This window comes from Camarhynchus parvulus, chromosome 4, assembly GCF_901933205.1.
Source record: "Camarhynchus parvulus chromosome 4, STF_HiC, whole genome shotgun sequence".
NCBI lineage: Eukaryota > Metazoa > Chordata > Aves > Passeriformes > Thraupidae > Camarhynchus > Camarhynchus parvulus.
The window spans coordinates 59,181,470-59,208,568 of record NC_044574.1 but is presented as its reverse complement, the minus strand read 5'-3'; the positions used below and the strand labels follow the sequence as shown (position 1 = coordinate 59,208,568).

Sequence of the window (27,099 nt, the reverse complement as noted above, 5' to 3'; positions counted from 1 at the left end):
TCTCTGACGTTTAAAATCGGGCATCGATGCTTGTGTGTTACTGTGCCAGAGTTGTTGCAGGAATGCTTTTGCTTTTCCCTGCAGGGATCACAGCAGGATCCTGATCGGGGACGGCCGGGGCAGGGTGTTCAGCTGGTCAGTGAGCGATCAGCCGGGCCGGTCCGCGGCCGACCACTGGGTGAAGGACGAGGGCGGCGACAGCTGCTCGGGCTGCACCGTGCGCTTCTCACTCACCGAGAGGCGGCACCACTGCAGGAACTGTGGACAACTGTTCTGCCAGAAGTAAGCAGGCAACAGCCTCCTTGGGGCTCTTTTCCACACAGGATTTTAGGTGGGGTAAAGCTGTGAAACACCACAGAACTCTTGTGAAAGACTGAGGCTGCCTAAACTGTGTGCAGGACTGCGAGGATGCTGATTTAGGGGCCACTAGCAGGTAGCCTCAGACAAAATGTATGACATAGAGGATGTGTGTGAGCTCTCCTTGCCCACAAACTGAAGTGCAAATCTCATCTCTGGGTCAGAGATGATATTTCTAGTTTTATCTGTCTGAGTCTAAACTGGTGATGACAGCTGTTGTTGAGCTGTCACACAGTTTCATTGCATTGACTCTGTGGTGATCATTTGAGTTAAATTCTGCTTCTGCCACACTGCATTGCATCTCCATGTCAAGGTGAGTTAGGACAGTTTTCTGGTGTTTGAAGTCATGATGGTAATTCCCACAGCTCACTAGAAAATAGGTAGAAATGGAGAGGACCTGCGTTCAGTGATGTTGTTTATTCTCCACAGGTGCAGCCGGTTTCAGTCAGAAATCAAACGGCTGAAGATTTCATCACCGGTCAGGGTGTGCCAGAACTGCTTCTACAACCTGCAGCACGAGCGGGGCTCAGAGGAGGGGCCCAGAAATTGATGGGGCCTGGCAAACCTCATCCAGCCCCGCTGTCACTCCAGGAACCAGTGAGAGCATCAGAAGGAATTGGAATATTGTCTGTTTACACTTATGTTTATACTGCATTCTAAGCACTAAGAGTAAAAAGGGATCATTGCATTGGTTTGTGTTGACAGAAGGCAGACGAGGCGAACAGCATAAGGAGGAGAAGAGCAAGGCCCAGGAAGACATGGTTAATAACCACAAATCCAACAGAACTGGCAGCCCCTAAGCCCATGCTGGGGTGGCTGTCACGAAAATCCTCACTTATCGTAAACACCCCTTCTTGTCTTGTTTTTGTAGAGTTAGTCATCTTAACTGGGGGGAGGGAGGGCAAGGCTTTTTAGAAGATAGTTGTAAATCTGCCTTCTTCGCAAGCAACTGTGTATATTGTAAATAGGTATAACGGCCTTTTTATCTAAATATGAACTTAACTGCCTGTTACATGGGACTTCAGATTAACCACTGTACTTTGTGTGGCATCTTTATCTCATCTATCAATTTAAATACAAATGTTTAAAAAAACCACAAAAAAAAAAAAACAAAACAGAAAACTCAAAGGCATTATGTGTATTTCTGTTAAAAATCCAATCTGTGCATGTTTGTTCTTTCAGTTGCCCACAGTATCTTAATTTAAGTGAGGCTATTCATAGAATTACACAGATTTTTTCAAAAGAAAACATTTTTGAGAATAGGAACTTGGAGTATTTTATTCTAGCTGTAAGATAACCAGGAACTAAATTGTACACTTGTGTTGCATTTTATACCAAACTATTTACCACCTCAGTGTTGTTCATATTTAATAAGGCCTCTTTTATACATATGTCAGAGCTGCAGTTTTGTTAATTACTTATTGTTCATTAGCAGCTGATTCATGCAGTGCAAGAACCAGCTTTTACCTTCTTTAGTCAATAGCAATTGGCTTTTGCATATAGGTACAGAATTAATTCCTTGTGCATAAAATTGGACTGCTGTTGTCCCCTAGCTTCTCTGCTAAAAACCTTTTTGTAACAACAGGCATTGCTCTAAAGCAGAGTGATCTTGGTCATGTCAGAAATGCTCCTTGGAGCTCTCTTTGTCTTTCAGCACACGCCATCAGCTTGAGGACAGCAGTAGATTTCCATTATGGTTTTTAAGTTTCAATATGAATTTAATTGCAGTATTTTTTACTACTCTGTCATTTATTTTGCACTACATGTGGGATGAAGTAGAGACACTGATATCCACTGGGATTGGAGCACGTGCATTGGGATAGGCCCATGGACTTAATTTCTGCATGAGGTCTTGCCAGTGGGTTTTTGTTTGGGTAGAGGGAGGGCAGCAGGCAGGCCGGTGGTCGGTTTGTTTTTGTTTTTTAACATGTGTATATATTTTGTAAATGGGTGACAAACTGATCTAGAGCTAGGTATATTCACAATGGATTCTTTTAAATAGAGGTAAGGATATGACCCAGACCAACAGAAGACAGGTGGCTCTGGCAGTACTTGAGTGAATGTTGTCACTCAAAGGGATGAGATTATCCTTCACTTGGAATGACTTGGGCAGGCTCTGGCCCTGGGACAGCAAATCCTTAAAACCAGCATTATTGTTGGAATTGCACCATCAAAAATTCCAGGCCCTCTTTGTTGGGGTGAGCTCCTTCCAGAGGGTCCCTGGTGCGGTGGGGGCACCCCTGTCTTCTCTTGATTTGAGCTTTTAGCAGTGAATAATTTGTTAATTCTGACCACTTACTATTTACCCTGGTATCACATGTTTATGCACTGAAGGTTAAATATGTATTTTGATACTTGTTTGTTTATTATGTATGTGCTGGTCTGTAAAATGAGATATATTCCTGTTTTGGTATGTATACTAGGTCCCCAAATGAACAGAAAGGCTTCTCTAGAGCCCTTGCACACTGTTGAGTAAATGCAGGTTTGTTGAGCTTAGCTGACCCAAATTTTGGATCCAAAGAGTGATGGTCAAGTAGCCACACTGACTACTGGCTACCTGGCAGATTTGACCCTAAAAACAGGAAGAGGTCCTCGGTAAGCATGTGCAGAGCACTGGAATTTCTGTGTTCAGCCGTTCTCTCTAACGTTGCCTTCACCCTTCCCAACATGATGCAAAACCAGCATAGTTCAGAAGATAGGCTAGTGGCCTTAATGTTTTCTGTTTGAAGAAAAGGCTGTTTTAACAACTCTTAAATGCCTTTGAGTCCACAGTTTTTCTCCCCTTGCCTCCAGATTTCCAAATCATCCCCAAATTTAAGGAAGCCTTCTTTTCTGTGGACTGCAGCTTGTACAGCCACGTGGTTAAACCCTAATAAAAGCAAGGCTATGACAACAGCACTGATGTGGTCCAGCTCTGAAGCCAGGACAGAGTCCTGCTGCGCGTCCTGAGGACGGGGCTGTCAGCCGCAGACGCGTTGTACGGGTGTTGTTCCGCGCCTGTGGCGTTGGCAGCGCACTAAAGAAATCCTCATTCCTTACAAATTCTGCAGTGTGCAGGTAGGCCCAGTTTACATTTTGCAAGCAAACCACCACAGCCCTCTGACTTAATTCTGTTCCCAAAAAACATGGTTTTGCTTGTTGGAGGCGGAGGGGGACAAACACACCTGCTCATATTCCCTCTGGCAGCTGGTGCTGTGGGCAGCTGTGGTGTTCACGTGGGAGTGGGGTTTTTTCCATTTCATTCGAGCTTCTAATGCAAATACTTGCTTTGTTTTCCATGTAAAAATCTGTTGAGCAAAAATATACTCATTTACACTAACATTAGTAGACTGTATTCTCTGCAAGTACCTCACATGTCTTCTCCTGCCTTGTTCTTTGTAGTAAACTTATCCATGTACTCCTAACATTCGTACGTAGTGTGCAACTGTAATGTCATGCTTTTGAGAGGGGTTGGCTGTCTCCAGCCAACATTCATCAGTTCAATAGCAAAACACTTTAGATAAGTTATTTTGCACTTTCTTATGTATAAAATTGGTAGAAACTTATATTTGCTTTGTATCATTTAAAGACTCCTTTTGTTTCGGTAAATGAACTGTGTATAAAATACTTATGCAGTTAAAACTGTTTTTAGAAAGTATTTTTAATTTCAGCAAGTTTGGTTACTTGTTGCATGACTATTAACACAGCTGACTTTTTGTGTCAGTGCAATGTATATTTTTTTGTCCTGTTATTAACTTGTAAGCCCTAGTTAAATGGCCATTTATTTGTACAGCATCAGGAGTAAATTGAAGATAACTGGCTAAGACTGGAGTGTGGAATTTTGTACTATATTGCAGAATCCAATATCTGTTTTTTGGTGGTTACGTAAAAGGCCTGACGATTTACTATCTAGTGTGCAATCTGTGATATCTGAATGTTCATTGTATATTTGTCTCCAACGCAAAAAGGTAGAGTAACACAATTACAACAATACATGATTAAATGCAATAGTTCAGGTACTGAAGTATTTTTTTTTCATTTCAAATAAATACCTGCTATTTACCACCAAAAAGCTGGTTTGCATTTGTTGGAAAGACAAATCATTTGCAGTTGAATAAACGTTTTTAACTCGGGAGCGGTAACTAATGAGTAACATTTTTCTGTGTCATCATGAGAAGTAAGTTTCTATTAATTGTCACATTTTTGCTTTCTCAGTGTGAGTATGCCCATCCATGATTGTGCAGCATGAAATCATGTGCATTAGTTTGTTCTCTTTTGCTTTAAATTGTAGAGTGTGAATTCAGCAGAATGTGGAATCCCCTGATACCACAGGCTGATAGAGAAGACTTTATGATAGAGAAGGCATGATGCTCTGCAGCACTACTGCCAGTCTACATCAGATTGCCTCCCCTATTGGCCAGCTGACACTGCCCACCCCAGTTATTCATCCCCCATCCCCCTTACAGGTTGCTCCCCTTTGCCCTGCCCTTTTCCTGCTGCTGTGCCCTCAGGTCATTGGTCACTGACCCCACACTTAGGTGTCCACAAAATCCCACGTGCTCCCTTGCGTAGCCATGTCTTGGTTATATAGGATGGTAATGTCCACTTTTCATATGTTCAAGTATTTCACACTTGGCCATTTCCACATTTTAAATTTTTCCACACACTGGGAAAGAAAAAATGCTTTCTCTTCAACAGTTTTGGGGGAGTTACTGTGCTCAGCAGCTGCAGCCACATGACAGCTGCAGCCTGAGTGTCCTTCTGCCGCCCGGGAGCAGGTCATGGATGAATGTCACCAAAGCACTGAGCCAGGTAACCATACCAACTCCGGGCTGTGGGGTCTGGCATTGCCTCCCACTCTTTTTGGGGAGAGATTTTCTACTAACAGCAGCTCTAGGCTGTTCTGTGCAGCTGGGTCAATCACTACATGCAATATTTCAAGCTCATTTTCCAGGCATGGTGGAGAGCAGAGGTGCCAGGAACAAGCATTGGGAAGCGCTGGAGCCCACAATCCTGATGGACCTTTTGATTGGGAAGGTGCAGTCCCAGCCCTGTAAATCCCAACAGGCATCAGCTGGGCCAGCAGCCAGTTTTGGAGTGAAATGAGGCACTTGAGTGACAGGGCAGCTCCTTGCAAGTGCCCCAGCCTTTAGCTCTGGCTCCAGCACAGTTCCTGCCAGGTGGAAGCACTGCCCGGGACCAGGCATTCCATTTAGCAGGTAAAACCAAATTTGTGGCCAATTTGCCGTGACCGAATTGCCTTTCATGACAGGTGCAGAAACACAGTTTGGAGAGGTGAGGCTGAGCTGCTTTCCAGGCTCAGTGTTCTGTATAAAATGCATGAGTGTTTTTAAGGAATTCCTGGCAGTGGGACACATCTCTCTCCATCTCAGGATACAGATTTGATTCAGTAGTGAAGTTACTGTCCTGCACCGTGTAGGGAGGAGGGTGGGGTAAGCAAGCCCAGGAACAGGGCTGATGTGCTGGGAGCCAAAACCTGCCCTGTCTTCCTGGAATAGTTGCATGGCACTGTGTTGAATTTGGGCCTGGCCCCACAAAAACGGGCAATATGTAAGGAATGGCACCAAAGCTTGGTCACGGATGAACCTAAATGCAATCCTGCCTGCCCCAGAGGGCACCAGAGCCCCTGGTGCAGGAGCAGAGACAACATCTGGGTGGGAGCTGCCAGCGCTGAGATGGGAGAGGTGTAGCAAGGCTCTGCCCAACAGCAGGGATGAAAATCCCGTGCGGGTGAGGTGCGGGGGATGGTGCTCACACGAGCTCTGGGAAGAGTTCCCAGCCCTTCCCAGGCACAGCTTCCGAGAGCTTTAAGCTCTCCTTAAAGCATGGCTGCTCTGCCCAGGCCATCTTGAAGCTGGGGAGGGAAACCACGGTGGTGCTGCTGGTGCTTCGCTGCCCTCTTCTCACAAAGCAGCAGCTCACAGGGATGCTCATTACGGGATAAATGCTCCAACTGCAGGGAAACCTGGGAGCCATTTCCCGAGTCCTGTGGAAGGGCAGAGCTGGCCAGCAGGTTTTCCAGCACACCACCCAAGCTCTCCAAATTTACCCATGTGAGCGGTGATTACAAGACCACCATGGGATATGTGCATATATCCAAGAGCTGATCAGCTCCAAACAGCTGAGATGTGGATTGGCAACAAAGGAGAGCAGAAAAGGACTCTGCTCCTAAAAAGAGATGCTGGAGCTCAGCTGTAGGAAACTAAGGCCTCATCGAAGTCAAGGCTGCCGCCTTCAAGGGAGAGAGTAAAATAGGTTTGAGTCCAGCTGTGAAAAGCTGTATTAACTAAAAATACCAGTGATCTCAGGGCTACTTCTGCAGCTGAGTTAAAACCCTCAGCTCTTACTTTTTCCTTATAGTTTCTTCAAGTGTAACAGAGCAGCTTTGAATTCATGCAGCAGCAAAACTATTCCTGCAGAGGCCCAATTTGTTTCTTTGTCCTGTGTCACAGGCTGGCATGGCTCACCATGACAGCCACCCAGGCAGACAGAAATAGCAAGTTAGAACATTACATCCTGGTGCAGCATGGCACAGAGACAGGAGGTCCTTTGCACTGGTTATCGCTGGGAGAACGTCTTTGTAGCCAGAGCCTTGGTTATCAGAAGCTTTTTATGGCAAGGACTGAGGCCTGGGGCTGACAGGACAGCCCTGACACAGCTTGAGAAGCTGCAGCTTTTCTGGTTGTTGGCAATGTGGTGGAAGAAGAAAAATCCATTTGTAGTGACACAGCTCCTAGAAGCCAATTCTTTATTGAAAGATCTTGTAAGCATTCCAGTACAGACTTAGCTGCTCTACTGTAGCTTTGAGTTTATGAAGATGAAAAAACATTTTTAAAGAAAAAAACAAAAAGCAAGATGGGCACCTCTATAAAATTTCATAGTAGATGAAATTCAAACACTGATTACACCAAAGGTAAACATCAAACCACAGAAATTACACACAGCCCCGAGGCAAAATAATAAATGTGCACAATTGCACTTAAGTTATGACAGGCACCACTGCCCAAGCACTCCATATCCCGGGTCAAGAGGGCACCTGATGGGTATCTCTGCATTCAGAACAGCAGTTTGGAACCAAGGAATGCCCCGAGTGTTCCTGTACTGTACATTTGGCTTCTTGGGTGAGTGAGCAATGACCCAGCAGTGCCCAACTGAAGGTTTTTAAAAGAAATTGTTATTAAACCAGTTTCACTCATAACTGTTCTTTTGTGCTTCTCCCTTAGCTAAGAATGCCAATGTCTTTGACCACTGCACATCCACAAGCTGAGATAGAAAATGTGGCTCATGGAACCCTGATCCCAGGGAATGCAGCAGAAATCTTGTGGTGAGTCTAAGCTACTCTCATTTTCCAAATATGTAAAAAGCAGTGATATTGCTGATTTCTCTCTACACCCCCATTTTCAGCTGCTCCAGGATTATTCTCCAGCCCTAAGCATTTCAGCCCAAAAGGACTAACTGTAATGAAGGCCTATATTAAATTAATTACTGTATCTCTGCCCCATTTCAGTCTCCTGTGCTACATTCATCATCCAGAGAGACCAGCTCTTCTAAATCCAGGCTGCAAATGACTTTTTTGGGAGTCTCCTCTATAAAGCATGAAACCCCTATCTTTTCAAGTGGTAGAGAGACTTAAGTTGGAAATCTATCTGCAGTCTCAACACCTCTCCTAGTAAATCCTCCAGCAACATGAGGCCGCCCCCATGCCTTCCATATCCTCACAGTAAAATGAATATTTAGCTGGACAGCATTTTTGCCTTTCTGCACCCACAGCCCACCCTCCTACAGTGCCTGAACAGAGAGAGATTCCACTGCTCCAGGGAGCATGTTCAGGCAGGAAAATATTCTTACCAAATCCAATGGATTTCAGAATCCATCCCCTAAAAGGTAGAAAAAAGTGAACACTTTTTACAGTTTGCTCAGGAGGTCACTCCTAATGTTTGGTTCAGTCTGTCATAAACAAAAAATACTCTTTTTGTTGTAACCTCAGATGCACAGGAAAGACAGTGAGCTAGAGAGCAAACATTCCATTTTGTTTCATTCAAAGTGTGAGATCCTTCACTGTCCTGAAATAATAAACCTCTCTGGCAGGCAGCTGTCGTTTTAGAACAATTTGCTCTTTGTCCTCAAGCTGAAGGGGCTCTGCTGTGCAAGAGGATCTTGCCAGTCCCTGGGGGGGTACGGTGGAGCTGGTTGCTTGCAGAGCTGCCATGGGCTGCAGGAGGCCTAGTGACCAGATGGAAAACCTAAAGTGTTTATTGGGCCTGGCTGGGATGGAGCTCCTCTCCCCACAGCATCCTCACAATGCTAGGCAGTGTATTGGCACCTGAAAAGGGGCTGGTGACACTCTTTATTAATTATCTTTATCTTGACCAGGTTTTGGGGTCTTTTCATTTTATTTTCTGCCCCCAGCCCCCATTTTGCTGTGAGGGGGAGTGATAAGAGCAGCTTGGGGCAGCTGATGTTCAGCCAAGGTTCATCTTCCATGGTCCTTTTTGGCACCTACCATGGGACACAGACAACGGCAGCTTTGTATGCAGTGTGTTATTGCTGCAGCAGCCACAGCCTCCTGTGGGAGTCAGGGAGTTTGCTGGCTGCCCTGCTTATCCTCTATAAGGCTGAAGCTGGGAATGTGCTTGTACAAACAATGGCTCTGGGCTGTGTCCTGGCATGGATGGCCTTGCTGAGCTGCAGGAACTGTCTTGTCTCCACAAGAGGATGAGGGAATACATCTCCCTCTCCTCGCTCCAGATTGGTGTGGATGATTGTGCAGGGTCCAGGGGTCCTTGTTCGTGCTTACACGAGCTGCTAATGCTACTGACACTGTTGGCACACCATGGGGTTGGTGGAATCTGGTGTCATCATGGCACAAGAGAAGATTTCTGGGTGAGGCAATACTGAAATGCACCCTGAGGTGGCTGTTTCCTGGCTGGCAGGGTGTGTGGAAGGATTTGGGCAGGTTCCTAGCACAGGTATCACCACCCAGAGCCTGGGACTTTACGCCTGAATGGGCACCAGCCCTGGCAAACCAGTGTGTCACCTGATGGAGGGGTGCCTTGCCCACCCCAGTGAAAACCAGCAGCTTTTGCCCCATACTGGAGCCTGACCTGTGCCTACCGAGCCTCAGTTCAGTGCTCTGAGAGGGCTGGGCTTGGGGCAGGACTCAAACAACAGCAGCAAGGACAGGAATTCCCCCAGGAGTGAAAAAGAAACTGGACAAAGAAAGCAATGGATCCAATAGAAAGGACTGGAGGTGAGATGGTGCCCGGGAGTCCTTCCCAATCCACGTGTTTCTGCAATAGTAGAGAAGCAGCAATAGCAACCACCAATACACCTGAATCTAATCACCCTCTGTTTCACAGAGCTTGGTCTTATCCCTTCCTTGGTAAAATTTCAAAGAAGTTATGGATGGATCCTTCCCCTGAAAATACAGCTGTGCTGTTAGGAGAAATAAAAACCCCCAACAGCAACCATCCTGACCTCAGGTGAACACTGAACTCAGACTCTGGGGAAAATCTGAGGAGAGAGAGGGAGTTAGGATTGTAAACCAGCAGTGTGCTCACTACACAGGCCTGGGCACCAGCATCCAGTACAGCAGAGATTTACACACACCACTGCAGTTACACCCAAATAAGTATATTGTGCACACCACACCAAGTGATGGGACAGACCAAACCAGGGCACTCTGCACACCCAGTACTTAATGCTGACGGTACCACATGCTGCTCTGCTGGGTGCTGCTGGGCCTTCCACCACAGACAAGGAAAAACTAATGGACTGACTGCCTAAGGGCTAAACCTGGACTAAAGGAAAGGGATAAAATTAATAAAGATATGTATTTCACACTGGAAAATCAGGATCAGTCCAGGCACCTCAGAATTCTTTTTCTTTTTTTTTTTACAATGTGATTTAGCATCAGGCAACTTCTCTTTCATTTTGTTTTGTTTTTACAACTGTGCTATTGGAAGCATCCATAGAAGGAAAAATACTGTGGCAAGTCTGAGAAAAGACCAATTCTTCTCTGCCCATATTTCACTGCCACAGGAGCTGACAGCTGACATGGAATAGAGGAAGGAAGAGATCTGAATGAGGCACACCAGGACAGATCTTCACCTGTGCCAACATGTCACCTGCAGTCCATGTCACAGCAGGGATATGAGCTGGATCAGAGCTCTGGTCCCCCCATGCCTCACTGGATACAGATTCCCCTCCAAGAAGTGAAATGGAAACACTTCCTTTAAGTATAAAATTCCTTTCTGGTATCTGAATATCTGATATCTACTAGAAACAACACCTAAAACTTACAAAAATTACCTTATATTGTTATAATGCTCTCTCCTTTCTTTAGCTTGTTTGGGGCATTTATACCTCCTTGTGTACCATGAAGAGACATGAGAGATCACAACTAACTCAGACACCTTCAGCAGAGGGCAGGAAAATCCTCATGTATGTATGAAGAAATAAACTGTCTTACGCATCAGATCTTGGAGAGTAAACTCTTTGAAATTAGCTTATTTTCTTTATTAAAAAAAAAAAAAAGAAATTCAAGTTGACAAGAGTCTCTGGATATCAAAACTGTGCGTCTTTTTCCCTCCTCTGTGCTTCTGTCAGGCACTGACAGCAAAGAGAAGACAGTGCAAGGGGCTGCTGCATGGTCCACAGAGACTGCACAGGCTTTGGACCCAATGGAGAAAGGTTCCCATCTGTCCAACAGCACACGGCTCCAGCCTGGTCTGTCTCCTTGGAGCTAGAGGATCACAGATGACGGCAGTGAGAGTACAAAGCAGCACTGTCTCAGGAACTTGTACTGCTACACCAAATGCCACTGACATCAGGACCTAAACATTCTGAAACTTCTCCTTTATTTTTCACCCACTTCTCCTGGAGCACAGGGGAGTTTCAGGTGGCTGCAGCAGAAGAAGACAACAAACCCTCTTTCTATCTACCTAAGAACATTGTGCGTTTGTTCCCCTGTTTTATCAGACAAGGAAGCCAGCATGTGGCTCAGGGACTCACAGCTGCCAGGGAGCTGAGGGTCCTGAGGAGTACAAGTAGGCATGAAATGACTGTGCACCCCCTCCAGCCTCAGGTGAAAGCCCAGAACCTCGTCTGTGTGAACAAAGTGATGTGTGGAGCTGCTGGGGCGACAAACCCAGGACGCTGCCCCGGTGCCGCCGGGAATAACGCGGGCAGCGAGACGCGGTCAGCCATAAGCAACAACGGGCACTACGCACCAAGGGAGCAGTGGCACCTTCTAACACTGGGAACAGAAGAGATGGACAAGACACTGAGTCAGCCTAGGAACAGATGGAGGTGTTCTCCTGTAGCACGCTGTGTCCAGCTGACGGCAGGAAGGGATCGCTGCGGCGTTGTCTTCACGCCCACCTCCCACTGGAAGCGAAACTGCGGCTGAAGGAGAAGGTAATCTCCCCATTCTTGTACTTGCCCCAAGCTCCAAATGGCACTATGACAACTGTGCTGTTGTCTTCAGAGCCAAACTGCACTGCCTGAGAGAAGAAACAAAGTGTCAGCATCGGTGTCTCGCTTGGAAAGGGAAACAATATCTGGCTTCACCTGGGACAGCACACCCTGAGGCCAGAGACTCCCTTGCGTCTCCCCAACCTTGAGGCCCAAGACTCCCTTGCCCCTTCCCAGCCCGGATACTCCATTCTGATATGCCCCAGAGCTTCCCATAGGATATGCTACCATCCAGAACCATGGTCAGAAAGTGGCCATTTCTATGACAGTGACATTTTCAGCACAGGCAGAAGCTGCAGTTACAGTCCCGTGCAGTTCAGTGGACAGTGAGCTAAACAAGCTAATTGATGTGATGCTTGGCAAGGATGTGGCGAGACCCAGGGTAAGGAAAAGGCTGGCCAGCAGGAGTGGTGAATATCTCAGCCAGCACTATTCAATTCAGTTGAATGTGTGGTATTGTGTAAACAAAAACCTAGGTTTTTTTAAGACAAACCAGCCCAACCAGGAGCCCTTGGTGCCCAGAGCAGGGCTGGCATTACCTGCTCAGTGACCACATGGGCGGCCTCAGCAGGGTCATGGCACTGGCTGATGAAGTTGCAGATCTCCTGGCTGTTCACTATGAAGTTGATGCCATCGGTGGTCAGCACCAGGAAGCTGTCATCTGCATGGTGCAGCTGCAACAGAGGCACATGGGGTGCATGACCTGGATGAGTGCTGCGAGGCAAGGGAATGGCCCCCATGGTTTTACACTCTTGCAAAGCACTTTTTTATTTTCTTGGGGTGCTGTGTGCTCTCCTGCAAAATTTCTCCTGAAGCTGAGGATTTCAAGGAAGACATGATAACACTGCAGTCATCTCCCTAAGCCCCTCGTGGGTGGCACTCTACTGGGACCAAAACAATAGAAGTTCTTGGGGCCCTGGGAGGTGCATAGGGGAAAAGTAACAAACAGAATTTGAATTGACAGGAGAGCTTCCTGCCAAAGTGGAGGTTGAATACCTTCTGGGTGTTTGTTTTCTAGATGACTACAGAGCTATGGTAAGATACATGCAGCTGTCCTTTCCTCATCCCCCTCTTCCTCTCAACTGTGCAGATCTCTATACATCCTACTTTTGCAATGGCAGCCCATCTATATCCCACCCAGTTCTCAGTGATGGTTTTATACCAGCATTAGCCTCAAAATTATTCATTTGACCACAGGACCCAAACTGACTAACACCTGTAATATATATCATGTGTTATCTTTCTTCCCTCATCATATATTTTGCTGTGAGAAGTGAGATTTAGAAGTTGATCTGGTTGAATTTAGTACCAGATTCCTTTCTGTCCTGTTAATCTGAAACAACTTAATGAGAGTTGTTCTCCGGTTATTTCAGTAAAAAACAATGCATGGCCATCAGGCTTCACCTGGTCTTGTGTTGTGTGGGTACCACCACTGCATCAAATACCTATGAAGCCCTTAGTCCAAGTGCTGCTGCCCCTGTAAACCAGACCTTCTTTTACCTGAACCCTTTTTGTTTCTGGCTGGGCTATCACACCACTGCTTTTAAGATCCAAATCTCCTATGCTCCGTGTCATTGCAAGTCTACCATTCACATGAGGCTGTCCCAAACTGTTCCAGGAAATGAAGCCACCACACTTCTTAATCCTGTCCAGAAGCACAAAAGAAAAAGCAAATGAGTTACTACTTCACACCATTACCCCTATCTCTATCCTCTATTTTTGTCAGTAGCTAGAATGAGGAATGATGTATGGAGAGCCCAAGCAGTGGGGCTGAGGGTTGGCTTTAGCTGTTTGAAGGGCTCTATGGAAGTGATGTGTCTTGGTGGGCTGAGTCCTGACCTGGGAATCACAGTGCATTTCCTCAGGTTCTGAGTTGGTTCTAACTTGTCACTTTTGCACAAGTCTGTATCTTGTGGTCATAGCTCTGTTCTGAATCTCAGTGATGCTGATCTTACTGCTGAGATCTTATGCTCATGGAGGTCTTTCCACATCCCTGGTCCTCTGAATGGGACCCAGTGGCTGGAGCTTACTGCCAGCTCAGAGCGGTCTAAGGGCTCTATGTTCATCTCTGCTTTCTTTATGTCCCAACCCAGCAGCAGAGCAGAAGTCCATTGTGCTCTGGGAAGCCACATCATCAGCCTGCAGGTACCTTTCCTTCTCCTCCTTTCTCTCTGGAGTATGGTCAATGGTGAGTTTCACGGGCTTTCCTTTCCGGCACAGCAGAGCACGACTGTCTCCCACACTTGCCACAACCAGCTCAATTCCATCCCGGAGCAGAGCCACTGTTGCAGTGGTCCCGGAGCTCAGCAGAGTTGCTACAAATGTCATCAGAGAGAGAAGTTTTAGCACTGCCTCAAAGAGTGGAGCCCTTAACAACAGCAACAGTTTCAACTGGAAAAATAAAGACAACTTGTGCTCTACCTAATCAGCAAGTAACTGCTTTGAAGTTAAAACTAAATTTACACATACAAAAAAAAAGCAAACATGCATGCATGTAGGACTGGAGGAAGAGAGGGGAGGTGGGAAGGATGAAGTGTTTCTGTGCAACAACATGGCTCCATGCAAACAGGGCAAGTGGGATAAAAGCTGTACAAGGTACAGTAGCTTCCTTTCAGTTTGTAGCAGTTTTTCAGCCCCATGAGCTCGCCTCAAGTTACAGGGTTATTGTCCTTATCCCTGGGCACAGTGACTGCACAAGTAGGTCACCATAAAGGTGATGGCTCTTTCTTTCTTTTAGGTGGTGAAGCAGGCAATTATATAGTAATTGATAAATTATAGTTACAGTAATTGATAAATTATAGTTACAGTAATTGTAATTCCACCAGAGGGAAGCATTAGATCAGCCTGTGGCATCCTTCTATTGCTGTCAGAGCTGTTACACTCCCCCTCCACTTTCCCCAGAGGGACATTCAGCCAACAGGCTTCCTGGCTTTTTCCAGGAAAGGTGCTCCCTGTGAACTTGTTGGAGGTCCCAGCACGAAGGTGAAGCTGGATTCTGAGATTCAGCCTTGCCTTGCACCTGCAAACTGATGCAGGTGGCAGTGGCTGTCTGGGAAGCCACTGACAGGGGTTCACTGTGAGTGCCCAGAGGGCAAAACAGAGCCCTGGTGCTGCCCTCCTCTACAGGGCAAGGGAGGGAACTGAGCTGGCTGACTGCACTCAGGGACCTGCCTGGATTCACTCATGTAAGCAGTTTGAGGGCTTCTCATTTCAATGAGAAATTGCTACAATGGTCTGGAGAGAAAAAAAAAAAAAAAAACTCTTGAAAAAGAGAAATGCAAGTGCCTATTTCAGGAAAAAGATCTGTTGTATCAGCTGCAGTGAAGAAATGCCAGAAAAACTGCCCAGCTTTCCTCATTTTCTTTGCTTTTTGAAAGGGCAAGTCCCACTTTACAGTTGTTATCCTCCCTTCCTGCAAATTCTGCAGAGGTAACCCAGCAAGAGATGTCTGGAAAGCTCCTGCTAACTTGAGCTATTACACCAAAATGTCTGGACAGGACCAGCTACTGCCTGGAATACATTTGCATCTACAGCCAATGCAATTTCCCTTGAAAGGCCCTCTGTAAGTCACCTGCATTCTGGGCTTTTCCAGTTGTTCTGGTTTTTCAAAGCATGCCAATTTGAGATAACTTTTGGGCTTGCTTAGGAATGTGACTCCTCAGTTATATTCTTGTTTTCATGTGCTAACAGTTAACATGTCACTGTCTTTCCACCACTGCTTCTGCAGAGATCAGCTACAACTACATGTGCTCCTACCTCTGGCCCTGCAGCCCTGACCCCGGAGACATGGGACAGATTTGAGACAGGACTTTGTGTTTGACCCCAAGGAATGCCAGGCAGCCCTAAATCTGACCAGATGCCAACAGGCAGCAACAGAAATGCAAGAGCTGTGAGATCTTTACAGCCTCCTTCCCCAACCCTGTGAGGTCTCAGCACCCTGTAAGTCAAATGGGGCTGGGAGTAAACTGAAGTCACCAAGCCCTGGAAGATGCATTGAGCCTTGTTGTGCAGTGAAAGCAGCTAGTCCATGAATCAAAAAAACCCAAACACAAACTCTCACAAAAAAAAGATGTTAATTAAGCTGGTGTTAGTATTTAAAACAGGTATTATTACTGCAGCAGGGATTGGGTTTAGCTGAACGCTGAACCAGCAGGTCAGGGGTGACAGTCAGTGGCCATGGTCACACCTTGGGCTGTGCCAGGGCCATGCAGGCTGGGACATTGGAAACTGGATGTGGCAGCTTCTGACTGGTGGCACTGGTGGGCACTGACATAAGAAACATCCTGTTTCTTATCTGAAGCAAGGACTAGCCCAGTGCAGGGTCACTTTGAGGCACATCATGAAAATAAGATATTAAAAAGTACCAGTGCAATTAGAAGTTTTAGTAAAACCAGTAAAATACCTGTTTTAGCCAACAGTTAGAACAAGTGAAATAGAGCAACCTATGTTAAACTACCTTTTTATTTTACAGAAGATATCTTTTATATAGATATTAAAATTAATGCAGAACTGCTGCTACTTTCCCATTTCATTCTGTGGTTTTAGAACTATGCTGAGAAACATATGAAAAGTTAAATCATAGTCTTCAATTCACAGAAGACTGGAAATATTTGGAATTCAGGTGAATCTGCATCTTTTTGGTGCAAAATCCCAATGAAAAGAGCTGCTATCACAAAATCAAGGGGTGGTACTAAAGAAAAATATATTGTCCAGATTTGTGGTAATGAACATAGTGACTTGAACTTTATATGTTTATTAGTTAAATAGCACTCCTAGGAAAAAATACATGCTGCTCACAATCTCTTCCTTGGATCCAGTTAATGCTCTGGGTAGAGATGCAAGAACATGCATGAAGCCAGATGGAACATTATGTGATTTCTAGCACAACTCAAAACCACAGGAATGATGATGGGATAGCATTTCTAATGCTTTTCTATAACTTCTACTAGTTTAACACAAAATATGTTGCATCAGCACATGTATTGGTTTTAACAATTAAAGAGTTTGTTTTCCTAACAATATCACTATAAAACTAAGATCTTTCAATAGGTTCTTAACACTCACTGGACAACTTCTACTGCAAGTCATCTCAACTAATGTGACAAAGAGGATGTGGAAACCTTCCAGTAGTCCAGGCTAGGAACCGCTGGACTCCTTCACCTGGGACAAAATTAAGCAGATCTCTTTTTCCACTGAAGCCCAGCTTAAAGTGTCCAGGGCCTCCAGTTCTAGAGCTGCTGACCAGGTACAGTGTCTGCCACAAATAACACGCACACAGAGGCAAGTAGGAAATTCACCCAGGGACTTTGTTCAAACAAAATAAACCTGCAACACTGGAGATGCAAGAATAAGGGCTGCAGAACAGGAGATGGAGTCAGTCACTCTCAGGTGAGTGTCTGCCTGCACTGCCCTGTGCAGGTCACATAGGAAGCACCTGCATCTTTGGCCTTGGTAAATCATCCTTGGTATTTCTGGGGAATTGCCAGTGTTCTCACCTTCTTGCTAAAACTGTGTGACAAAACCAGTTTAAATTCAGCCCAAATAAAATCTAAATTTAGTTTCCCCCATGGAGATAAGTAACCAACCAACCTATCAAATGAAGAATTTTGTCAATGCTAGAGGACCAGCTGTCTCATATATGGCAAGAGTGGCCACTGAAGAACATCTGCTCCCTCAAGGTAATTACACCAATATGGGGAGTTCAAACCAGTGCCAAATGAAATGGGGCCATCTTAAAGGCACTGGATAGAAGTTTATGAATTGTTCTGACTAATGGGAAATAGCCAAAACAAACATACCTTTAATATTGTAATTAGTGTCTTCTAAATTGATCAGGTAATAATCAGAGCCCTTGATAAAAAGGCTGCCTTTATAATGCTGATAAATTTATTAAATACTCAAGCACAATTTCTGCAGCTCTCCCTTTCCCTCAGTGTTGCAGGTTAACATATTTAAAGAAATTAAAATCATTTTTTGAACAGTAACTTAAAAAGAACCCAACAAAACAAACATTACTTTAAAAATAGAATTACTTTAAAATAACTTCTGCTGTTTGACAGCATAATAAGATTCAACAGTAAGAATCCTTTCAAACATGGGTAGAAAAGTTAATACCTGGTTATGTTTTAACAAGATGGCTATTCCAGATGTGAGTGGCCAATGTGATTAGAGTTGGATGCACTGAATGTGGAGGTTGATGGACAAACTGCCTCTTGTTTTCTCTGGTTCACAGTGAACAGAAGCAGTAACAATACCTGGTAGGATTCCAGTAGGCCAAGAAAGGATTTGTCTCACATTTCTTCAGGGAAATGCTCAGATTTCCTCAAGCACAGAATTTAATTTCTTATTTCTATCCTTGTTGAGCAAAGCTTTTCAGCCTTTACATTTTAGTTTTTATGGCTGGTAAAAAATAACAGAAAATTCTGACCATCTCTGGGGGCCATGGATAATGTCATTTGTTGGATGTGAGCTTCCTTTATGTTCTATACCTAACTTTAGCAGTGATTTGAAAGTGACTGGCCTGTGTTTAAATGCATGGATGTGAATGAAAATGCATTTTTGAAGAGGTATCAAACACCAAGCTTCAGGGCTCAGACATAGCTCTAAGCTGTTAAAGATTACACAGGATTCAGGCAGAGCAGAGATTATCCCAGACCTGCCTACAGCAAGTTTCTTATGCTTTTGTGTGAAACAACAGGTATAGGTCACTGTCAGAGGGGTTACTGGAGCAGGCCCCAGCAGGCCAATACAGCTGGCAATAGCAATGGTGAACTGCATGCCAGACACAGCAGCAGTGCCTGGAACACACACATAAACCATTTTTATTATTGAAAGCTCACAGGAACTACCATGCTATGTATTTTCTATCTATAATTTCAAATACTGTATCATTGTTAAATGACCTACAGAGGGCCATGCCCTTGAAGACACAGCTGGGGTCTCCCAACAAGGAACGTCTCTAGTCCTGTTAAATTTATGCCTTAGGTAAGGTCTTACCCCTTAAGTAGTACTATAAACAATGCCTCAAACATGCCATTTTGGCCACAGGGATTTGTCCTAGGGTTTAGTTTCCTTCAAACACCCAGGTACAAGTTTTAGAGCTGGCTGTGTGTTAGTAAAGAGCTGGACATCCTTAATGTGCACTGGTTTTTTTTGCAGACACAGTGAAGGGAGTGAGCCCTGGAAGGGTCATCTGCTGGAACAAGTCAAAGCTATTATTTTGCACTTCATCAGCTATGGCCAGGTTTCAAAAGGAGGTCAGACTTGGGGAGCATCCAGTGTAACCCAGATACACCAAGTTACACAATCAACCACCAACTTCAAGACACTCTAGCAACTGTCTTCATCTTGACTGTCACATCCAGAATAGCCACACTTAATCAGAAATTTTGCTGGCAAACGAATCAGTTTGGAAGCAGGATTGTAACAAAGACACATGCCAAGCACTGAAATTTTATGTAACTTTCAAAATATCAGCAACAACAAAAATATCCACACAAAGCAGTCGACAAAGTATTGAGTTACTTTAACAACAGAAATGTGAGAAGTTTAATCTGTTCAGAAATCCAAACTTGACTTTGCACCCTGTTACTCCATTCTTTGCATTAGAGCTTGATTTTCAGCCAAGAACAATGGGCTCTCTTAGATCCCTGAGGTTCCTGCAAGAGCTTGCAGGTGCTCAGCCCGAGAAACACCAAGTGCCTGCCAGAGCATGGCCCCTGTGGATGTTTGGCAACTCTTTTACCTTCTATTTTGCTTTTTTAATGAAGGGGGCTTGTGCAGTATCCTGGTAACCATTGTGTACGTTTTCTGGCATTAAGTAGCACCAGTTAATTGGTTATGAAAAAATCCTATAAGCAATTCTAAAATGCTCTGCTTGCTGCACAGTTTGTCAAATATTGTTCTTGTCCAATTCTGTAAGTCTCACCTACAAAGTGTTATGATTTAAAATAGTTTTCAGAAAAAACAGAATAATACGTCCATTACAGTTCTCAATACTTCTCCTCAAGGAGCTGCTCTGACACAGAGGTCACTACAATGAGCCAAACCAAGAGCTGTCTTACACACAAAGGGGCAGGGAAGGGGACAATTAGATCTGAAAATGGAATGGCCTGATCCAGGGAAGCACACAAACTTGTATTCAAATACTGTCTTGGATTTGGGTTGGTAAGAAAATACATTTGCAAAGAGGCTGTGGGATAAAAAGCACATCTGCTCTGCTGATGTCTCTCAAGAGCTCAGCTAAAACTCAGCTCATAGGTCAAAAGTAACTCTGATCTTTTTTACAACATGAAATGCAATGGGAAAATTACCTTTATAGATCCAATCCTCCTTTTTTAAGGGCTGCATCTCAGGGCTTGAGACTTTTTTCCTGATCCTTGGTGCAGGCTAAGGTAAGAGGCAGTGCTGCAACAGTCAGGCTACCTGATCTGCATTTGAGCCTACCTAGATTCATCTACTAATTAAAGTGCAGAAAGCCACTCCATTACTTGATTGTATTCAACCAGTGCTTCAGAAAAGCAGCTTGAGATTACAGTATCACTTAGTCCATACAGGGTTTCTTGGTTTCCAGTCTTTCTTGGAGAGAAGACTTTTACAGTTTCTGTTCTTGTGGTAAAACCTCAGCTATTTTGCCTGCACCAGCATGTGGACATATTTTTTGTTTGGTTGTTTGTGGGGGATTTTGTTTGGGGGTTTTTTTCTGTTGTGGGTAGGTGTTTGTTTTTTGGATTTTTTAGTTGGGTTTGTTTGGGGTTTTCTTTTTAAAACTGGCTAAACTGACTCTCAAAATTGTATCTCATGGCTGAGAAAGCTCCTGTGACAGAACTGGGACAGGGACTTCTATCTCCCTTCCTAAGTTACTCGCTATAAGCTCTGATTGCTGCAACTGGAACTTCAGAGGTACTTAGTCTCTAGACACATATACGAGAACTTCATTAACAGCCAGGATTAAATGGGAGTCTAAAAGAGCTGGTACCAGCTTTACCACAGCCTTACCACGGCCAAACTTGTTTTCCTCTTCTCTGCTTTTCCCCCTTTCCTACTCCTGTGATTCTGTTTGTACAGAAGCATTATGGATTGCATTAATTTTGGCTTATGTTCCTCCTCAGGTGCAGCAGCCAAGTTAGGAAGGGGAACTTTGACATTGTTGCTTTTAATCCACGGGACTAACAGCTTTAAAGCAAACATATAAAAGCACCCACCCCCCACACCCCTAAAATAATTTTTAAAAAAAGAGAATCAGAAACACCCCTCTCCACATTTCTTACCAGTAAAATTATGGTCCTTGCAAATCTAAATCACTCTTTGCTACCTTGACAAACATAATCCTTTTTAGAATCATATTAAGAGAAATTAATTGATGATTATGCTAACATTCAGATTCATAACTCCTCCAGTAAATTTGACTACTACAGTAGTTATTTCATTTTTAGGAGGTAAAGCATAATTGTTTTATTTGCAGTAAGTGACCAGAGCAAAATCCTATGTTAAGTAAAATTGTTTTCAAGCCAGTCTTCTGGACATTTTACTGCAAATCTACTGAGCAAATAAAACAAACTTTATTCTCCACATTTATATGAGTAGAATTTTTTTTACCTACCATCAGCAGAGAGATTAGCATGCCTTTCATATGCTTTGTCTATTTCTAGAAAAGCTTTGCTCAAAACATTTTCCAAGTCCTCCTCCTCAGCCAGAAATTCCCTGGAAGCAAGCAAGTAAACAAAGAAATTAAACTTCTTTCCAAGAAATATACATCCTGATCAATCTGTTTTGCAGTCTTATCTCCTCCCTGCACCCACTGAATCATGCTGGACCTGAGTGGAAAGGTAATGTGATTTTCCTGTGTGCACTGAAAGCATAATCCTGTAATTTTGGAAATATCTAAGTTCCTTATCCAGCATCCAGGGATATGATAGATAAGGAAGAGTGTAAGCAAACCATAGGTCAGCAATAACAGAGAGCCTGTATGAAAACAGTTACTCCACACTCTCCCTGTGTTCCAAGACCTTTCCTGGACAGGGGGCACAATTGTTCTTTTGTCTCCTGTGGTTTTGGGCTTGCCCAATGGGACAGGTACCAACGCATTAAGTAATTCATAGCGTGTCCGTTCCACCCAGCGCTCCTGCTGTCCCATAAGGACAGGCGGCTACATGACCCGGGAGGGTTAGCTACAATGCACAACCCATCAAAGAAGGAATCTCGGCTGTAATTTTTTTGAAACACATTGCCTTGATGAGCACTTACTTAATATATTTTTCCATGTACTTATCACAGAAGTCTGCAGCTGCTGCCCCGCCGTGCCCATCGTACACAGCGAAGTACAGGATATCCTCTGTCAGCTGAGCGTAATCGAACCGGTCCTCATTTTCCTTTCGCTTCCCGATGTGGCTGGCGCAGCCCACGTTGCTCAGGCTCACCTTTGGGATGGGCTTCCCGTACTTTATGCTGGGTGGGAGGAGAATGGGTTCATCGATGCGATTGTCCCAGATGCCGAAGGTGTCCCATGTGGTGGGCCGCCCGCTGCCGTCGGGGTCGAAGCGGGAGGCGCGGCGCTCGCAGGTGGAGACGGAGCAGGCGGCTGCGGGGCGCTTCTCGTCCTGCAGGAGGCGGGACGTGAGCGCGGCTCTCCTTCTTACTTGGAACCCTCCATTCCGTACCAAGTTAATTAGAGTAGCTGTGGACATAACTTGTCTTCGCAGAGATTCGTAGGGGAAAAGGGACCAGGAGCAAGAGGTGCGCAGCTGCTGGAATGTCTTGGAGAATGAGGGAAAATCGATCAGGAAACAAGAAGCACGGGAAAGGGAATTTTCAGTTGCATCATTCAGGAAACAATGTCACCCTGAGAGCCCGCTAATCACGCGGAGCACAGCACTCCCTGGAAGCGACTGCAGCGGGATGTGCGTGACTCACCGGGAAACTATCCCACATCCAGCAGCAGCCCACATCCAACCCCAGCTCTGCACACCGAGCCAGGGAGGCGCTTCTGCTGGCCCCTTGCAGAATGACAGCCCGAGTTTTCAAAGGCTGAAGCGGTTGAGACGGAGCAAATGGGAGTGATGACAATACTAAAATATTAATATGTGAAAATATGAGGTAAGGTTGAGAAAATGAGCTTATCATGCATGCTCTGCAAACACCAGCTGAGGTATCTGCACTGTGACTCACGGGGGGAAGGGAGGAAAATATATATGCTTAGATTTTAAAATCTTTATCTGCACATGATATTTGTTTTTGTCACATTTATGGAGATCTTGAACAATCTTTTAACACAGAGCTGTTAAGTTAATAGTGATTTTTTTTATTATAATAATATTATAATAATGGCTACTAAGAGTGTATCTATGGGCATCCACAACTGCACACACAAACTTCCCCCTCAAAAAACCCACTGCAGCTATTTTCTGTTTTGTCTGGCTTGAAGTTCTCTGCCACCTAACCCTGAAATGGGCTAACACAGGCAGACAAGATCTTCTACTGGCTTCTCAGACCTCTTTTCCTGTCCAGATAAATTCAAACACACCACTTGGCTCAGCACAGACAAACATTTGCTAATGATGACTCACCTAGCATGCTGAAAAGTGTAGAAAGATTGGATTATTTGATCTTTTGTAGAGTAACACCCAACTTCACCCAAGTCCAAGGATGCAGTTTGTAATAATTACATGTGGTTGCAATGGAGTAATTTGAACTGGACCACACAGATCACTGTAACTAACCACACTAAAGATATAAGCCCAGTGAGGAATTTCTAATTTAATTACTCAAAGTTTGCTAAGGGCAAAATTATGAGTGAGAAGTATTATATGACAACAAAAGATCTAAATACACCCAGGCTTATGGTGAATGAAAACAACAACAACAACAACAATAATAATATAGGGCAATCTGATGTAATTGAGCAGCAAAGAGCAACACTTGTACCCCAGAGACACTTTAATTCTGGGCTGGAGTGCCTTGCTCTCGTCCTCTGCCCAAGCCAATCACAACTGCATCTCTACATCTGAAATATTTGTTAAAACTAATTTTTTAAGTCACTAGATAAAAGTCTGTGTACTCACAAAAAACATGCAATCAAAGGTAAACTAGTAACAGGTTGCTTTAGTAGAAAATGGCAGTGATAGAGCTTTCAGAAGGCCTTCAAAATAAACATGTTGTGCCCAGCTCAAAGCATGTTGCTTCAGATGCTGTGTGCTTGTCTTTCATGCAATTCTTAGGTTGCATGAAAAGAGGAAAGGTTTCTTTACCTAGCACTTAGAGGTTAACTGTTGACTTGATAAAAGGCTGAATGTTCTTGAAATCACTGTTGTTGCACCAGCTGAATATGGAACTACTTGAAATCTTTGGATTTTCCATTTTACTACAGGGTGATTGCAATATCACACCCTTATTTTAGCATACTTACAGGTATTTAAAACCTGGTTTACTTCGTGGAGCTGCTTTTTCTTTCATGCTACCCTTGACTTGCAACAGCAGCAACTTAACTTCCTTCTGTGAAACACAGCAGGCCCAAACTAAAAGCCTATCAATTAGCAAAACCCACGCTCGCTTTCACTTCTGTCAGCTTGAGAAGAGAACATGAAATGCTTGCTATATTTAGACTACCCAGTATCCACAGCATGAATCAAAGGATCAATCCAAACTCACAAGCTAATTAATGCATTTGTTCCCTATCAAATTCAAGTCTCACCAGGCAAGTAAAAATAGTGACGATAGTTTTGCCTTCCAAGTGTCTCTGCAAGACAGAAGTAGGAACCTGCTCTTTAGTTTGTTATGTAAACAGCTCTGGACACACAACAGACTGTGCTTTCCCAGCTGATATGCCTGCAAACACCGGGCAGACCCATCTGGGCAAAACAAGACCGAGGTAACGAAAAGGGGGGCACCGGTGTTAGAGACAAAGTCCAAGACGGACAGTTCTAGATAGAAACGTGCTTTGAGGTGCTCCATCTGATCCTGTTCATCTGTACTCGTTTTCCTGGAGGAAAACAGTTCCTACAGACAGGCAGGGAAACACAGCACTTAAAGCGGATGAGGTGATTAAAACTGTAGCTTTACAGGCTGCCTGCTCCTCGGAAGATGGAAATTTTCCAGGCTGCCAGGAGAAAAGGGGAAGAAAAGGAAACCCGGAAGAAAGCGAAGGCATGCCTGCTGCCCCAGGGGATCCGACGTATGTAAAAAGGAATGTACAACTCCAAGTGCACTTGCCTCTCGTGCCTTCCCAGCCCCACGGATGTGGGCAGGACCGTACGGTTCTGGGTGTTAAGCTCGCCATAAAGCAGGTGCGTTGTTGTTTTGTTGTTTGGTTTTATTTTTTTAAATCCGGCGCAATCTAGCCGCGCCTCCCTGCCCGGACAGCAAACTGGACACGGACAGCAGCAATTTAAAGACGTCTCTGCTGCAGTTTGCGTATCATGAATTACCACAGACCGCGTTTATTCCGGGCATATCAAAGCTGCGGCGTCCGGCGGCAGTCCCTGCGGAACGCCAGCCGTGCCCAGCCCCGCTCCGTGATGTGCCAGCCCCGCTCCGTGACATTCCCAACCCTGCCGCGGCCCTTCCCGCCCAGCAGCCGCGGCTGAAGGAGAAGGGAGAGCGGAGCGAGCGGAAGGGGCAAAAGAAGGAGACGCTTGCGAGCTCGGCCCCTCACCCTCCCTCGCCCCCGGCCCATGCCCCGGGCGGGCGGCCCTTACCTCCTCCCGCGCCTGTGCCCGGCGGCGGCAGCGCCTCAGCGGAGCGAGAGCGGCGCCTCCCCGGCCAAGGCTGCAGCGCGGCCCCGCCGCCGCCGCCCGGCCCCGCCCGCCGAGCCCGCCCGGCCAATCGGCCCCGGCGGCGGCGGCCGCGCCGGCCGAGCCTCCCCACCGCCCCCGGCCCGCCCGCCGGCCGCGCCCGGCCCCTCGCACGGGCCTGGGGCCGCGCCAGGAGCAGGGACGCGGCGGTGGTCGTGGCCGGGGTGACCCTGCACCGCCCCCGGCTTCACAGAATCGCACAATCGCTTAGGCTGGAGAGGACCGCAGAGATCATTGAGTACAACCACACCCAGTCTTTCCTTAGACACATCCAGAGAGGGTGACTCCATTACCTCCCTGGGCAGCCCATTCCAATGTCTAATCACCCTTTCTGCGATGGAATTCCCCCTAATTTCACAGAATCACGGAATTTACTGAGTTGGAGAGACACGCTTCTGGCCCCGCACAGATCCAGCCTAACCCTCCCCTGGCGCAGCTTTAGGCCGTGTCCTCCTCTCGTCCTGGGAGAAGCGCCCGACCCCCGCCTGGCTACAGCCTCCTCCTTCCAGGCCTGGACTCGGCAGGTGGAAGCCCGAGGGCCGGGACAGCCGGGCTGTGCCTGCAGCTGCTGCCCACAGGCTGCCCAAGAGGCCTCTGGAAGCAGCAGTGATGCCCTTGTGCAGCAAATATCCGACAGATTTAAAGCACAGTTGTGTGCGCTGCTGTGAGGCAGCTGTTTCCATAAGCAAAGCCTTGCTGCCTCCTGATGAGACCCATGTCTGATCAGGATTTTAAAGGGATCATTTGCTTCACATTGTGCTACTGCTGATCTCTGACCTCTGATGCAATTTGGCAAATCAGATGGCTCTGATTACAAAAGCCTTGAAACACGCCATCCATTCCATTTCATGCTGTCTGCTGGAGACCAGAGCACTCAAAAACAGACACCTGAGAGAAAAGTCAGAGCCAACACAATTTCCATAGGAGGTTAAGGAGGTTGCTGTCAAGTTTGTCCTATATATTTTTAAGATAAATAAGCTTTTGTTTTGTTGGAGTGAGGTTTCTGGTTGCTGCAAAACCTGGCCAGAAAAGCAGCAATAAAACCTCTCAGACCTCTCACTATACAGCTCTACTTGTAGAAGAAGGGGTTAGGTGAACATGGCAGCATGTACCAGATGGTTCTGGTTTCCAGATGTATGCTGTCCCACTCAGCATTTAGAATGGAATTTGATCCTGTGAGTCTTTTGGGGATAGCAACAGTGTCATCTGTAACTGCAAGTTGTGCTCTGGTTCCCGTTTGTCCTCAGTGAGACAGGAAAAACAAAGCTCTCCTGCCAACTCTCCTGGCATTGGGCAGAGAGCAGCAGTTCTCCTGAGCACAAAGGATTCATACAGGAGTGTATCCAAGCTAGCACAGTGAATTACTGAGAACAAAACCAGCATATTATCTGTAAAACAGATTTACAGAGCAGCACCAGTGGGGTCTTCTCAGAAGTGTCAGGGTCCTACATGACATGGAGGCACGAGTGCTGGGAGAAAA

The 27,099-nt window shown here is 45.6% G+C and overlaps 2 protein-coding genes across 10 annotated transcripts in view; one reads left to right on the top strand and one right to left on the bottom strand.

Moving 5' to 3' along the window:
* The window catches only part of WDFY3 (WD repeat and FYVE domain containing 3), a 153,170-nt gene extending 148,762 nt beyond the window's left edge, over positions 1–4,408 (top strand). For all 9 annotated transcript variants that reach the window (XM_030947533.1, XM_030947540.1, XM_030947538.1 and 6 more), the window contains 2 exons: positions 85–282; positions 787–4,408. In XM_030947533.1, the coding sequence (XP_030803393.1) occupies positions 85–282; positions 787–907 (319 nt within the window). In that variant the 3' untranslated portion in view covers positions 908–4,408. The remainder of the gene's footprint in view (positions 1–84; positions 283–786) is intronic.
* Positions 4,409–7,149: 2,741 nt separating this feature from the next.
* On the bottom strand, positions 7,150–25,652 carry PPM1K (protein phosphatase, Mg2+/Mn2+ dependent 1K). Its single transcript, XM_030947974.1, has 7 exons — positions 25,524–25,652; positions 22,078–22,586; positions 21,434–21,534; positions 13,982–14,147; positions 13,333–13,477; positions 12,372–12,506; positions 7,150–11,861 (listed from the first exon to the last, which is right to left on the bottom strand). Exons 2-7 carry the CDS (start codon positions 22,515–22,517, stop codon positions 11,730–11,732), a joined length of 1,119 nt encoding a protein of 372 aa, XP_030803834.1. The 5' UTR covers positions 22,518–22,586; positions 25,524–25,652; the 3' UTR covers positions 7,150–11,729.
* Positions 25,653–27,099: the final 1,447 nt, after the last annotated feature.

Excerpts from the sequence above, each read along its gene's own strand:
- PPM1K (XM_030947974.1), bottom strand. The coding sequence starts at position 22,517 with ATGTCCACAGCTACTCTAATTAACTTGGTACGGAATGGAGGGTTCCAA. Across the intron at positions 12,507-13,332 it reads CAGAAACAAAAAGGGTTCAG|CTGCACCATGCAGATGACAG; the intron begins GTAAAAGAAGGT and ends CCTCTGTTGCAG. Across the intron at positions 11,862-12,371 it reads CCCATGTGGTCACTGAGCAG|GCAGTGCAGTTTGGCTCTGA; the intron begins GTAATGCCAGCC and ends TTCTTCTCTCAG.